The following is a 15,653-nucleotide window of genomic DNA, read 5'->3' as shown; positions in this document are numbered from 1 at the left end:
GCATGTGCATGGGAGTATAAAGAGTCCCTCCCAAGATGTGACAGTGCAATCAAAATGAGGAAGTGAACACATCTGAATAAAAATTCACTGACAAGCAAAAGGGTACAAATGTTTTGAACTTTTGACTTTCCAGGTTCCATATACACCATCTTCGAACGTGAGACTACCTTCATTTTATAGACAATCATCTTGGCTATCTCATACATAAAATTGCCTTGCAACTATTTAGCATATGATTAGAAATGCAGATTCTTATGTCATTTCATTATTACTGTTTTACTCCTGGTGGTAGAAAAAAATATTTTTCTTCCTGCATATTAAAAATTACAACCTGGTCTCACATTGGCTAATAGCTCAGTTTGGTATTAGTTTGATTCCCAAAAAAATGGTCACTGGTTCAAATTGAGGAGCAGCCATGAGGAAGCTTTCCCGACAAAAGAGAAATAGTATCATCCAGCTCATCAATAGTGGTCTCTCAGCTAAAAAAATTGCCAAACTGCATCATATGAGGCCATGACAGTTGGAAGACTAAGAAATAAAGTCCGCCCATCCATTCAAAAGCCAAGAGGTGATGTCCAGGAAAAATATCATAGTCATCAAGTTGGCTCATCACAAGGTCTATTAGTTCTTGAGGGAGAAACAAGTGGAGGCGGCTTGTGTGCTTCATAATAGTGAGATCACAGATGTACATGCAAGCACTCTGCTACACACATTACACAAGTCTGGAATGGTGGGTCAAATATCTTCAATAAGAAGCATCAGCTCGAGTTTGGAAAGATGTACGAAAAGTGTATAGTAGAATATTGAAAACGGGTGATTTGGAGCGATGAGATAAAAGTCAATATACTAAATTCTGACGGATGTAAATGGATCTGGAAGAAACAAGGGAAATAGGGGCTAAAGGAGCGAAAAATTGAAGGAACTGTCAATTTCCATGGAGGATGCCTGATTTTATGGGGTGGTTTCACAGCCAAAGACATTGGATACTTGACCAGAATCGATGGTGGTCTCAATGCTGAGCTATATGTGAGTTTCCTACAAAATGAGTTACTTTGCACACTTGAGTTCTATTGGTATGAAAAGGATGACATAGCGTTCCAGCAGGACAATGACCTCTAGCATATGTTTTAAGACTATAAATCTGAAAATTGTGCCGTGCATTTGTATACAGCTCCTTGAGTCAATACTTTCTAGGACCTTCTATTGCAGCAATTATTGCTACAAGTCTTTTCGGGGATGTCTCTACCAGCTTTGCACATGTAGAGGCTCACATTTTTGCCCATTTTTCTTTACAAAATAGCTGTCGCTCAGTGAGATTGGATGGAGGCGTCTGTGAACAGCAAGTTTGAAGTCTTGCCACAGATTCTCAGTGGGATATAGATCTGAACTGTGACTAAGCCATTCACACAGACGACGACTGGGCCATTCACACACATGAATAGCTCTAGTAATATGTTTAGGGTCATTGTTCTGCTAGAAGATGAACTTACGCCCCAGTCTCAAGTCTTTTGAAGCCTCTAACAGGATTTCCTCAAGCATTGCCCTGTATTTAGCTCCATCTATCTTACCATCAACTGTGACCAACTTCCCTGTCCCTGCTGAAGAAAAGCCTCCAACAGCATGATGTTGCCACCAGCATGTTTGACAGTGGGGATGGTATTTTCAGGGTGATGTGCAGTGTTAATTTACAGCCACACATAGTGTTTTGCATTTAGCCCAAAAAAGTCTACTTTGATCTGACTAGAGAGCCTTTTTTCACATGCAAAGTAGGGGTCATGGTTAGCATGTCCTACAAAATATTGACTAAGAATTATATATTTAAAACGTAGAAAACAATGTGTGTCACCCAGGTAATGGGGTACTCGGTCCCGGGCAGTTCACTATTTAGGGATGTCACTTTGGTGGCCGTTGCCGGGTCCTGTGCCCTGGGGCCTTTTTGAAAAGGGGTTTATATACATGGGAGATGAAAGTCATTTATGTGACGCCACCTGCGAGTTGCGGTTAATAGGATGGAACCGCCGCTGCTTAGTGGAATTACCCCTGGGCTGATGGTGATGGCAGCTATGGTGGTAGGCCCTCCGCAGGAAGGGCTGAGCCAGGGGATTTGAGAGATAGGAGCTTTGCACTTTACAATGAAGGAGACCACACCGGGGTTGTAATGAACAGTCTCCACTCACTTTAACCTGTGGACGGCTGGTTCAGGTCCCTGTATTCCAGTGCCAGTTTAATGACTCGGTTGCTCCGTCCCCAGCACTCTCAGTGTAGTTGGGACCCCAAAGCCTGGAACTTTGGGGGTCCCCCAGCTGTGATACAGCGGTCTGTCCGTTCGGCTGGCAGTGTGGACCCTGTGGGGAGGTATGTGTCCGAACCCCGATCCTTCCTTTACTGCTGATGCCCCCAAATCTGTAGGTTAGTAAGGCCCTTGGAGAGCCCTCACCATGCAGGAATTTGCCAGGCCATGTGAAACTGTAGCCTGACCTAGGACCCTGTGCCCCGTGCATGCTTGGTTCCAGTGGTGCTCCCTCGTTCCGTCTCTGGCAATTTCTCTCTGTTCCAGAGGTACTTGTTTGCTCCTATTCTGGTAACCTATTCCTGTGCCCCCAGGTCACCGTTACACAGACCCAGCTCGAGGCACGTCTGCTCCCTTCACTACATTCTCACAAGCTGATCTCCCCTCCCACCAGGCTGCCTAGTTCCCTAGTCAGGCTCTGCCCACTGGGTGGCCCTCCCCTTATTTAACTAGCAGTGCCCCCTGGTGTGGAGTGGTAACTAGGATTTTGGTGTGTGCAGGTGTTACTGGCACTGGTGTTCCAGGTCCCAGAGGGTAGGCCCTGCATCCTTGTGGGGATGCAGTACTTAGTAGTGCCCTGAGTGGCTCAGGGGCACTATACATTTATCATTTCTTTCAAATTATACGTGTTGGTATATCACATAAAACCCCCTTAAAACACATTTAAGTTTGTGGGTTAATAAAAATATCACGGGTTATCAATATTCTATCAATGCACTATATATGTGTATATATACATATATATAACCGATAAAAATCCAACAATAAAGTACTGATTCGATAACAGATAAGGATAGCCATTCACATTCACTAGATTTTGGCTAAATGCTCCTTTAACTGATAGCTACTCTTCACAATTCCCCATACATATGTGCACTCAGCTTGGCAGTGTCTACATGTATTGTGAATGGGTAGAGAGGAGTAAGCAGATACTAGAAATCTTGCCGAGAGTGAAAGAATTAGGCATTGAAATCCAACAGCCGGATTCTTTTTACCTTTGACATCAGGGAGAAATAGGAGAAAGCCAAACATGAGATGGTTTTCTGGTCCGGCAGAAATCGATGAGTTTTGCCGACATTCATCTATTGTGTATGGTTAGCATAATAGGGTATAATATATTAACCACACAAATTTAGGATACTTATAGGGTGCGGAAGGTTACAGATGTTCCCAGACCTTGATGCCTGATGGTCCTACTGAAAGCCTAACTCAAGACCTCTAACTCAAGCCAACTACAGTAAAAAAAATAAATGGAAATGAGCCGTAACTGCAATCTTCAGTAGGAGTCTGCTTTGAATTCTGTGCCCAGGAGACAATATTTATTTTAATCGCTATGAAAACTCCATGGCATTATTCCCCGTTGAGCACACATCGGAAGACATAGATGACCACATCTCCACATTGATTTGTTTAACCTTTTTGAGAAAGGAAACTTCTGGATTTAAGGAAGCTACCAAAAGAAAGGTGTTGATGCCCGCAGGCTGTGAAGGGAACTGCACTTTTCGGTTAAGACTAAAGGGCCCGTCACACACAGAGATAAATCTTTGGCAGATCTGTGGTTGCAGTGAAATCATGGACATATTGTTCCATTTGTACACAGCCACAAACCTGGCACTGATTGTCCACAATTTCACTGCAACCACAGATCTGCCACAGATTTATCTCTGTGTGTGACACGGCCTTAAGACTGTGTATTGGCGGTGTTCCAGGGATGGACTTTGTATGTGCTATGTGTGTGTGGTAGTACAGAATAGAAGAAGGCACACAGATGACTGGTTAGGAGGAACATTTTATTCCCTACAACACTCCTCTACTATATTTTCTTTTCCTTGTACCATTGTCTCAAAAAGGGAACCCGACACTAGTTCAGACAGCATGTATCAGAGTCTGGCTTCATGATTGTAGTCAGGTATGTTCTATTCTGAAATGCTGCAACCTTTCAGAAAAAACATAGTTTGGAAAGCTGGCCAGGGACCAAAGGGAGAGACGAGACTAGTCCAGTGCGTCTCCCATGCAGCGTCTCCCAGCTGATTGACAGGTCTCTCCTGTACAGTCAAGGAAGAGACCTAGTAATCACCTGGAGAGTGGTGGGGGGAAGACAGCCGGGGGCTGCAAAGGACTAGTTATATCTATTCTTGTAGTCCTTTGCTGTAGACATGAGCGGTTCCGTGGAGGTTAGGGTCGCCTGCAGCCAAGGAGCCGAGCCTCCACAGGTTCGAGCTTGACCCCGGAGCAAGTAATTGATTGGCAATTTGAGTATCCACCCACATAAAGCCAGCCATAAGCAGATCACTTCCGGCGGATGGTAGGCTGTCTTTTTCAAAAAATTTTTGGGTTGCACACTACATGCAATCGTGCTGATGTTACCCCCAGTGCGACCTGTTGAAACACTACAAGCGGCTCAGACAGGGCTGAGCACCAAGCGTTCCTGAGCACAGCGTTGCTTAACACTAGAATTCCCAGGAATTTCGAGCTCCATAGGGTTCCAATGGTAGAAATGTTAAATGACCCCTCTCTGGGACTTCTAGTGTTATGGCATCCAAACCCTGAACCCGAACCTTGATTTTTTTAAGTTGGTGTTCTGTTCGAAAATTGAACCTCCACGAAACCGGTTATCTCTACTTGGCTGGATTTTCAAACTATGTTTTCTCCCGAAACACTGTGGTGATTCAAAGTAAAAAAAATACTTTGCATTCAGGTGTTTTTGTTGTGTTCTCTGTAGTTTATACTATAGTGACAGCTAGTTCATGTTTTTAATGTAGACACAGGGAGCAGTTGTCATTAAACTCATAGCTCCTCGGCTTCTTTACTGTCTAGCAGCTCCGGACTTCTTGCCAATTCCTTGACAACTGGTTGATTGCAATCTTGTCTTCTTTTGCATGAACTGCTTGATTCTTCCTGACAGGCCTGAATGATCTATGCCCTGTCTCCCTGCTGTTATTTGCCGCTGCAATCAAGAGTTATCACTGAAGATCTCATGATAGAGCTATGCTATTTGCATAGGGTGACATTACTTAAGCGCAACTACAGTAACTTAGGCATAACGTGAACATTTATCATACAGTGAAGACTGGATTGGCATTTCATAAATATAATCTGGCCATAAAATGTATGCTACATTGGGGCAGGTAAGTAGATAGAGAGCACTTACCTGCCCTGCTGTCAGCCCCTCTCCCCCGGCTCAGAGTGGTCATGTGACTGCTCCTGCCGCGATTTTGCTGCTTCCGGTCATTTCATGTCAACATGGGCAGGGCCATGTTGACATGCAAATCTGGAAACAGCATGTTGCCTCCCTGCTGGGCTGTACAGTGCGTGGAGTCCCCGCCCCCTTCCCTGCACCCTCCCACACATTCCCCCGCACCCCCTACTCTGCCCACAACCTCCCCCTGCACTTCTGTGGGGTCCGTGACCTGGGGGAGGGGCCTGGCGGTGGCTGCCGTGGTGTCAGCGCCAGCACCGGGCCCCTGCTCAGAATTGCACACTCAAATATACCGGCATCACAGAAGCCGGTATATTTGAAAGCGGTGATGAGAAGGAGCGTTGCGCTTCTCATCACTGTCCCGCTGTCTGTGCTCTCTTCAGCACAGCGGTGACGTCACTACTGTGCTGATATGTCCAGAGCACAGACAGCGGACGAACGTGCAGGAGCGGCGGGGACCGAGGACGGGTGAGTATGTACTCCCTACATGTGTTCCCCATGGGGGTAGGGGGGGGTCAGTACAGAGCGCCGTGCCTGATGTGTGTATGCGGTGCAGAGCCTGATGTGTGTATGCTGTGCAGAGGAGTTGCATATGGGCCTGCAGACGGTTACTCAGCGGGACGGTCCGGTCCCTCAACCACGTCGCCGTGCCGGGCGCGGGGGGTTCCTCGTTGGGAGTTGGGTTGTTCATCTTGGCAAGCGTGCCTTCCAGGAACCCAATATCGTTGCAGAGTCCTGGCGTCCCTGCTTTTATAGCCGCAGCTACATGCGTCCAGCCGCCATCGCGTCCCCCTTAGCTCTTTCCGGCCCCTCCTCTCTCGGGGCGGGGTTTCGGCCTTCGCGCCTCTACTGCTCGAGAAGACGCTCGAGCGGGAACTTTTCGCGCCAAAGATGGCGGCTTCTGAAATTTTCCTGCCAGATACCTCCGGCGGTAACAAGGCGCACCTCTACCAAATGGCAGAGCGGTAAGATCCTGTTCGTGACGCCAAGTTGTCGCGGGCGGGGAGGAGGGTGTCAGCACACTACGCTCACCCCTTCTGCTCGGGTCCGGCGGCCGCTGCTCAGTGGTGGCTCGAGCTGTAGGCCGGATCCCGGGGGTTTCTCGAGCGGCACTCCTCGCCCGTGAGTGAAAGGGATTTGTTGGGTGTGGGGATTGTTTATAGTCCGTGACGCCACCCACGGTTGTGGTGATTTCACCACCGCTGCTCAGTACGGGGGTCCCGGGGATGGTGATGCGGAGCAGCCAGGTGTTGTGTTGCCCCTCCGTGGGTAGGGGTCGGTGATCCCGGGGCCCGGTGACGGTTTGGGAGGTGCAGGGCCTGGTGGGCGCAGGGACGCGGGGGCAGCGCTGTGCCTTGCGGCACTGGGGTACTCACTCAGCCTGAGACGTTGACACAGTTTGTACGGTAAACCAAACGGCTGGTAAGACGGTCCCATGGACGGCTGCAATTGCTCTCCCAGTAGGTGACGGTGATGTCCCTCTTCCTTGCACCTTGTGTACTTGTTGGTTGCGATGGGTCCCCACCGGTAACCCGCTCCCCGGCTTCAAGCTGGGCCGGAGGAGCTCTACTCTTTGCCCGCAGGCGCTGGCCCTCAGAAACTGGTGCCCTGGCGGTGGCGGTGTCTCTGTTGTACAGGTTGGGCTGTTGCCTTCACTCGGGTCTTGGTTGTTGGGGGATCTACGTCCCCTTCACTGACGGATTCGGCAATTTACGGCGACTCCAAGCCTTGCCGGGGTCCGAGAGGCCCCTGCCCTGGTGCTGACTGTCCTTCGGAACACTGCTCCAGACCACCGGGCACACAGCCTACGGGGTCCTTCCAGGAACTTCCAAACGGTCCCCCTCCAGACAGTCACCGCCGTTGCTGACCTTGCTGACCTGCCCTGCACTTAGCTGGACTCTTCAGGCTTTTCTCTCTCTGTCACCACTCTTGCTTTCCTCCTTTACCACTTTTCTTCCTTCACTTCCACTTAGCAGTTTACTCCTTTCTAGCCCTCAGCTAGACTTCACTCTTGCCCTGCCTGGGCTAATCTCTTCCCGGGCTCTAACTGCCTGGTTTCTCCCGCCTCCAGAGCTGTGATCTCCTTGGTGGGCGGAGCCAACCGCCTGGCCCACCCCCTGGTGTGAATCATCAGCCTCTGGAGGAAGGCAACAAGGATTTTTGGTTCAGCTTAGATGTGCCTACCTGGGATGTAGGGTGTGGTGGTGTGTGACCTGTGTCCCTTGGCTTGCCCAGGGCAACACATATGCTGTGCAGAGCCCGATGTGTGTATGCGGTGCAGAGCCCGATGTATGTATGCGGTGCAGAGCCCGATGTGTGTATGCGGTGCAGAGCCCGATGTGTGTATGCAGTGCAGAGCCCGATGTGTGAATGCAGTGCAGAGTCCGATGTGTGTATGCGGTGCAGAGCCTGATGTGTGTATGCGGTGCAGAGCCCGATGTGTGTATGCTGTGCAGAGCCTGATGTGTGTATGCGGTGCAGAGCCAGATGTGTGTGTGGAGTGCAGAGCCCGATGTGGGGCTGTTATTTGCAATGCTGTAGTGATAACAGGTCAGGTGCTGGGGCAGAATATACTGACAGGGAATGTGTGTGCAGGGGGCGAGGCTGGACACTGGGGTGGGGCTGGACAGTGAGGCCGGGCGGTGCCAGCTCTGACTGGGAGGTTTGGCACAGGAAGTGGTCAGTTTGCTTGTGCTGAATGTAAACAGAGAGCTGCAGAGAATAAAGGGTGAATTCAAGAGGAACAAAAGTTAGAAAACAAAAAATAACAATGTAGGGGTGTTTTATATGACAATACAGCACAGATTAGCTTAAACTCAAAAAATGTTGTTATGTCGGACAACCCCTTTAAAGGAAATCTGTCACCAGATTTATCCTCTATAAATTGTGGGCACCACCACTGAGCTCTTATATACAGTACAGTACTCCAGATTACTGTATATAACAACCCAGGCCGCTGTGTAGAATGTAAAAAACACTTTTATAATACTCACCTAAGGGGCAGTCTGGGTGGCTGCTCTCCGGTCCGGCGCCTCCTCTCTGCTGCGATCTCTGTCCTTCTTCTTCTGAGGCCTGTGTGCATGATGCGTCCTATGTCATGCACACTAGCCGACAGTGAGGTCCTGCGCAGGTGCACTTTGATCAGCCCTCTCACCAGATTTGGCGACTATAAGCTGCAGCCACCACCGGTGAGCTCATATACAGCATTCCAGATTACTGTATATAAGAGCCCAGGCCACTCGGTATAACATAAAAAGCACTTTTGATAATACTCACTTAGTGGGGCGGTCCCGTCCAATGGGTGTTTCTGCTCTCCGACTTCCCATTCCAAAACCATTGTTGATAATATAAAGTTGGACCCTTCCTGCAAGTATGTACAAGGGATTTCTCATGTTTTGAAATAATTACCCTCTATTTATAGCAGGGGTCCCCAACCTGTGACTCGGGAGACACATGTGGCTTGCGAGCCCATGATGTGTGGCTTGCGACTGTCTGCAAGCTAGGTGAATTTGTACCAGGTCTTGCAAACAGCTATGAAGAGCAGGTCTTCAGATGTTGGCATTTGTGAGTAGTCCCACACAGAAGAGCTGATGTGAATGGAGGTAGGAACCCCTGGATATCAGTGTACTCAAAAGTAATCCTAAAGCTGTTAGATTGGGTTGAGGTCAGTGGCCTGAATAGTCACTCAAGTTCCTCCACACAAAATCTGTCAAACCATAATTTTTCAGACTTCCTTGTCAAAAATGTGTCACAAATTGTGAAAATGTTGAATGGCCATCACCCACAAAAACTGCCTGTTATCCCTTCTCCACTAAATTTTACTCTAATCACTGCGCTGTCTGGTAGGTAGTGTCCACCAAAACCAGATTTGAGAATAAAACCCTCCTACATAATTCACGTTCCCCCATATACACTAACACTTGGCCGAACGCTCCTGTGTTCTCTCGAAGATTGACCATTGGAAACGCTGGGTCTGTCTCGCTCCTGACATGATCTGTTAGGGAAGAGTTGAAGGTCCCCATATACATTAGACATTCGGTCAAACCTGCCGATATTGAAGGGTTCGAAAGACATTAGTCTAATGTGTATGGGGGTCTTAAGATAGCGCAATTGTGAAACCTAAATTATGTTCCAGAATCCAGTGGTGACATGCTGCATACCCTTCAGCTGATTCCTGTCATAGCACCTGGTGATTGTAAGCTGGTGTGTCACTGCTCGGCCATCTCATTGCAATGCACAGTGTGGAGCTCGCTGGTGACTGATGCAATACAGGATGGGTGATTTTTACAAGCCATATGCTCTACTGGGGTAGATCTAGCAAATTTAAAAATAAATGTATTGATTATTATCAAAGGTTTTATTCTAGGATAGTGCCATTTTTAGGCTACATTCAAACGAGCATATAAAATTGTCTTCATGTCATTCAGAAAAATTAATCATTTTTTATTTGTAAGGTCTTCAGTATGTCATCTTTATATCATTCATTGTCATACATCAGCAGTGAATAAAATTTACAAGACCGAATACAGTTTCCTATGTTAATAATTGCAGTGTATCCATAAAAATTGCATGCTATATGAAAGATTTGTATGGGGTGCACATTTTTTGCTCCCACATAATCCAAATATACAGAGAAGGCACTAGAACATCAGGCAATTGTCACATGGTGTTTTACTCTAAACTCATCGAATGTCATGGCTGCATCTGACGCTGTTCACACTGCAGAGTCTGACACTCCTCACTAGGCCTCTTTTGAGGCTTCTGAGTTACACAGACAGGGTTGGGCATCGACCAGCTGTGTTCTCACTAGTGATTGGGCTTGCAGGAGTTAATTTCTGCTAGCCTGCTAGTTACCTCTTGAATCACATGTTGTGGGAGACCTATCACAGTCACTCCCTGCCTTTTTAAGATGGAGGAGCTTGTCTTTCCATGCTGACTATAGCTTTAGCTACACTGGTCCGTGTGCTGTTGTATCCCAGTCCTGCTGGAGATTGTATCACTTTATGGGTGAAGTTGTTGTGTAGTTGTTTCGTAGTTTCGTTGTTTCCTCCCTGCTCTTATTTTCCTCCTTATTACTTCTTGTCTAATACCTCTGTGTGAGCGTGCTGATTGATAGAGTTTTGGTTTCCCCTGTTTCTCCTAATCTGTGGGTTCTAGCACTCCTATTCCGGCCCTCTACTGACACCTTCAGATGAGATAGAGGGGGTATTAGATCAAGGCTGTCCAGGAGCAGGGCAAGGAAGGTGGCCCAGACATCCTCACCATTAAAGCTATCTCTGGGATTAGGGACAGCTAGGGCTTCCCTAGGATGAGGGCCAGTTTAGGAGAGCTGCTCCCCGGCTATCCCATCACGCCCCCCGACAGCTATGTTTTCGTCCATGTAAAAAATGGTCATCTGAACAGCCCCACAGAATAACATTGAGACGTGTGCTGTTTGTGTGACATCATTTTTTGGATCGCACGTGAGCCGAACATACGGTTGTGTGAACGTAGCGTCAAAGTCATGAGCTCCTTATTACCTCCCATAATAATACCAATGTTCATCAAAGAAAATTGTGTGGCAGTGTGGTTGGTTTATATCCACCACCACCACCACCAGTATGTGTAAGGCCATGTGCACATGTTGAATATTTGGTGAGTTTTTTACCTCAGTATATGTAAGGCCTCGTGCACACGTTATTTTTACTGAGGTAAAAAAAAATCACCAAATATTCAACATGTGCACTTGGCCTTACAGATACTGAGGTAAAAACGCGAAAAATACTCAACATGTGCACGTGGCCTTACAGATACTGAGGTAAAAACGTGACGTGAGAAATACTCAATGTGTGCATGTGGCCTTACAAATTCTGAGGTAAAAAGCTCTCCAAACACTGAGCGAGTGCACGTGACCCAATGCTTGGCTCACAGCTGTGTCTCCCCACACTGCCCGCAGTGATAATACAACACATCTTGGTTTAATAACATATACTCCCATAGGACTGAATGACTTTCACAGCATAAGCAAAGGAGATTACCATGGAATGTGAATGGCGGACAAAAACACACATCTTTTCATTCTTGAAGACGAGTTTTACATGGAGATATTCAAGATAATATAGATATTATGGGAAACACACCACATATGCACCATCTAAAGAAAGTAATAAGCTCCAGGCAGAACATCTTCTGAGTCCTGGCATGTCCTTCAAATACAAAGAAGCCATAGATTTTGAAGGGGACCGGCGTAATGCTTAATTTCCCCTGTTGTGGCGCTGTAGGGAAATTGAAGACTTGCTGCTTAGTCCCCAACAGATTACAACTGATCAATGGGGGCTGAGAACACGGGACTATCCTAACAAAAGGGATTTCAGATATAATTTGTGATGGTTTTGAAATTGGATAGAGTGAAATATTGGGTATAACTGTAATCACAAGGATAGATAGATAGATAGATAGATAGATAGATAGATAGATAGATAGATAGATAGATAGATAGATAGATAGGGAAAAAAAGAAAAGACTGGCAGCACTTCCAATAGTGTGAACAGGTGCGTATCTGTTCATGATGAATAATACAGTTGCACACTGTAATGGCAGACTAATAAAGACAAAATAAGAATTTCTTCTTTGGCATATTAGAATGGCCATTGTAAAGCTACGTTCACACATCAGTTTTTTCCATCAGGCATAATCCGGAAAAAAACGGATAAAACGGATCCGGCGCCGGATCCGTTTATCCCCATTGATTTGTATTAGCACTGGATTGTGCCTGATGGCCTTGCGTTGCATCCGGCTTTTGACGTATCCGGCGTAATTACTCAATGCGGCGGCGAGATGGAATATCTCAGTCAATGTTTTTTGTCTCTGAAAAAAAACGTATTGCGCTGGATCCGGCACGATACGGCGTGATTTACAATGGAAGCGTATGGATGCTGGATCTGGTGCGATGCAGCAAAAAAACGGATGCAGCCGTCGGATCCGTTTTTTTAAACTGAGCATGCTCCAATTTATTGTAAAAAACAGATCCAGCAAAAAAAAACAAATGAAATGGATGCAAAAACGGATGCGACTGATCCGGTATACCAGATCCATAAAAAAAAAGTTTTTGCATATTCTGCACCGGATCCGTTGCATCAGGCTGACGCCGGATTGTGCCTGATGCCAAAAAACTGATGTGTGAACATAGCCTTATACGTGCCCAGCAGGTTACTTGCTGATCTCATGTAGGTTTTTAAGGAGCCTAGACATGTGCAGTGTAGAATAGGACCCAGCAATGTAGGTTGGCCATTCTAATATGCCAAACACCTCTAAAATATTCTTATTTAGTCTTTATTAATCTGCCATTATAGTGTGCAACTGTTTTTTTTCTCTTAGCCATAGATAGATAGATAGATAGAGGGATAGATAGATAGATAGATAGATAAATAGATAGATAGATAGATAGATAGATAGATAGATAGAGGGATAGATAGAGGGATAGATAGATAGATAGATAGATAGATAGATAGATAGATAAGTAGATAGATAGATAGATAGATAGATAGATAGATACATAGATAGATAGATAGATAGACAGATAGAGGGATAGATAGATAGAGGGATAGATAGATAGAGGGATAGATAGATAGATAGATAGATAGATAGATAGATAGATAGATAGATAGATAGATAGATAGATAGAGGGATAGATAGAGGGATAGATAGAGGGATAGATAGAGGGATAGATAGATAGATAGATAGATAGATAGATAGATAGATAGATAGATAGAGGGATAGATAGAGGGATAGATAGATAGATAGATAGATAGATAGATAGATAGATAGATAGATAGATAGAGGGATAGATAGAGGGATAGATAGATAGATAGATAGATAGATAGATAGATAGATAGATAGATAGATAGATAGATAGATAGAGGGAGAGACAGACATGGTCATGAGATGATAATCATTGATCAGACTTCTGCTACACTCAGTCATCAGGGATGGTTAGTTGATGAACTCACTTTGCTATATAATGCAGCTCATTGGATTAAGTAGCTAAAATAATGCAAAGCACATTGCCACAATCTAGCCTCCAATAAATACCTGACACTATTACCTGAAGATACTGAAGAGCACTTCATCTCTAATTTAATCTCTGGTAATGAATCCCAAATTCATCGCTTATACATCAGATACAGACATTATAGATATTTAGGACCTGTCACTTCATCTGGCTGGTAAGTAAAACGTATGTGTTATTGTGTCCCTATACATAGTAGTATAGAATGTTTTATTATTTACAGACTGTATAAAATGCTGAGCATCTATACATATTGTATAGGTAAAGAACATTGAGAGGTGATCGATAGATAGATAGATAGATAGATAGATAGATAGATAGATAGAGGGATAGATAGATAGATGGATAGATAGGTAGGTAGATAGATAGATGGAAATATAGATAGATAAATAGATAGATAGAGGGAAAGATAGATGGATGGATAGATACAGCAAATAGATAGGTAGGTAGATAGGGGGATCATTTGATAGATGGATGGATATAGATAGTGATAGATAGATAGATAGAGAGAGGGATAGATGGATGGATGGATGGATAGATACAGCAGATAGATAGGTAGGTAGATAGGGGGATCAATTGATGGATGGATATAGATAGTGATAGCTAGTAGATAGACAGATAGATAGATAGATAGATAGATAGATAGATAGATAAATAGATGCATAGACAGATAGGTAGATATAATAGATACAGCAGATAGATAGTTAGATAGTTTCATAGATGATGGCTATAAATAGATAGTGATTGATTTTATATATATATATATATATATATATTATTATTATTATTATTATTATTATTATTATTATTAAAAGGTATCAACCACTGAGGACTCTCTGTTCTTTTAAACAATTTTTTTATCTCTACTGGCTAACACGGTACAAAGATATATTTTACTAGTTCCATGTAGAATCACAGACACCATAATGCTGCACAACAGACCCAGCTCTGCTACATCTCTCCCTGGAATCCATTTGTTTTCCACAGCTCTAGTTTAGAGACAATTCCAGCCTTATCCCGGTGTCTGCTTTGAAGTTCTTTGCACCCAGGGCACATTGGTGGGAGCTTCGTCCATTTTCAGCCCCAGATTGTGCAGCCCTGCCTGTATATCTATGTGCTCAGGGTATGAGGCTGTATATATATATATTATAGGGGCTGATCAGCTCACTATGGGGATTGTGTCACTGACCTGCATTGGGGCTTCGTGTCTCATTCTGCCTCAGGCTCTCCCTGTGCTGGATCCAATTGGAGCAATGTCCCTGTCCTGTCCGTGCAGCTCCAGGCGCCCTGCACACTGAATGCTTCCTGATGGGCTGGAGATCAGCACCAGGAGCTGTCCACTGCCTTCATCTACTCCTCCTGGCAGCGCCTCTTTTGGGGATTGTAGTCCTGGAGCCTCCTGCCTTCCCTAGTGCATCAATGTGGCATATGCTGAGATAGAAACTACAACTCCCACAATGCAGCAGGGCTCAGCTTCCATCTGGCAGCCTTTCTACACTGGAAAAGTGAAAGATGCAATTGCCCCTGTAATGATGTAGATCCCAGGATGTGCAGGGAGTGAGGATGAGGAGAGTCACAGCTCTGCTCTCTCACCATGGCCATTGTGACTGATCTTACCTTTCCATACAACTCCATGTAATTGTGCCAGGCTCCTGTGACTGCTCTCCTGGGCTTAGTGCAGACTATGAATGGGAAGGAGGTGTCTGCTCAGCAGCTGGAGAGGATCAGGCAGGGAGGACAAAGGCAGCAGCACTGCTCTCAATAACCACAGGAAGTGTCTGCTTAGAAGGCACACAGTGCTGGGTGATCACCACTGTCCTCTGCAGACGATCCACTGCTCTCAAAACCATGAGGACCCAGCCACATTCTTGGGGTCCAATGTAAAAATCCTACAGTACATATGCCTCAGTTGTCTAAAATCTCCGGACTAGGCATAGCCTCTACAGCCGGATGGTCACACTGACCTAGCCATTCATTCTGCTTCAGAACATCTATTTAAAGGGACTCGTCATCAGGAAATTCTTCATTTAGATTTCAGCATCTCTGATCAATTAATTAAAATTGCACTGAAGAAAAGGTTTCCAAAAAGCCCAATTAGGTAAGAAAAGAGAGCGCAA

General features: G+C 45.5%; 1 protein-coding gene across 2 annotated transcripts in view; it reads right to left on the bottom strand.

Moving 5' to 3' along the window:
- Positions 1 to 15,266, bottom strand: part of RAB3C (RAB3C, member RAS oncogene family) — a 258,650-nt gene extending 243,384 nt beyond the window's left edge. Inside the window, exon 1 of one of the 2 annotated variants that reach the window (XM_075326422.1) lies at positions 15,154 to 15,266. In XM_075326422.1, coding sequence (XP_075182537.1) covers positions 15,154 to 15,171 — 18 coding nt within the window. In that variant the 5' untranslated portion in view covers positions 15,172 to 15,266. Of the gene's footprint in view, positions 1 to 14,725; positions 14,912 to 15,153 lie in introns of those variants that run through there. The other variant, XM_075326414.1, reaches the window with a different exon arrangement.
- Between the last annotated feature and the right edge of the window lie 387 nt (positions 15,267 to 15,653).

This window comes from Anomaloglossus baeobatrachus, chromosome 1 (genome assembly GCF_048569485.1).
Source record: "Anomaloglossus baeobatrachus isolate aAnoBae1 chromosome 1, aAnoBae1.hap1, whole genome shotgun sequence".
NCBI classification, from domain to species: Eukaryota; Metazoa; Chordata; class Amphibia; order Anura; family Aromobatidae; genus Anomaloglossus; species Anomaloglossus baeobatrachus.
This window is presented reverse-complemented; position numbering and strand designations above follow the sequence as displayed.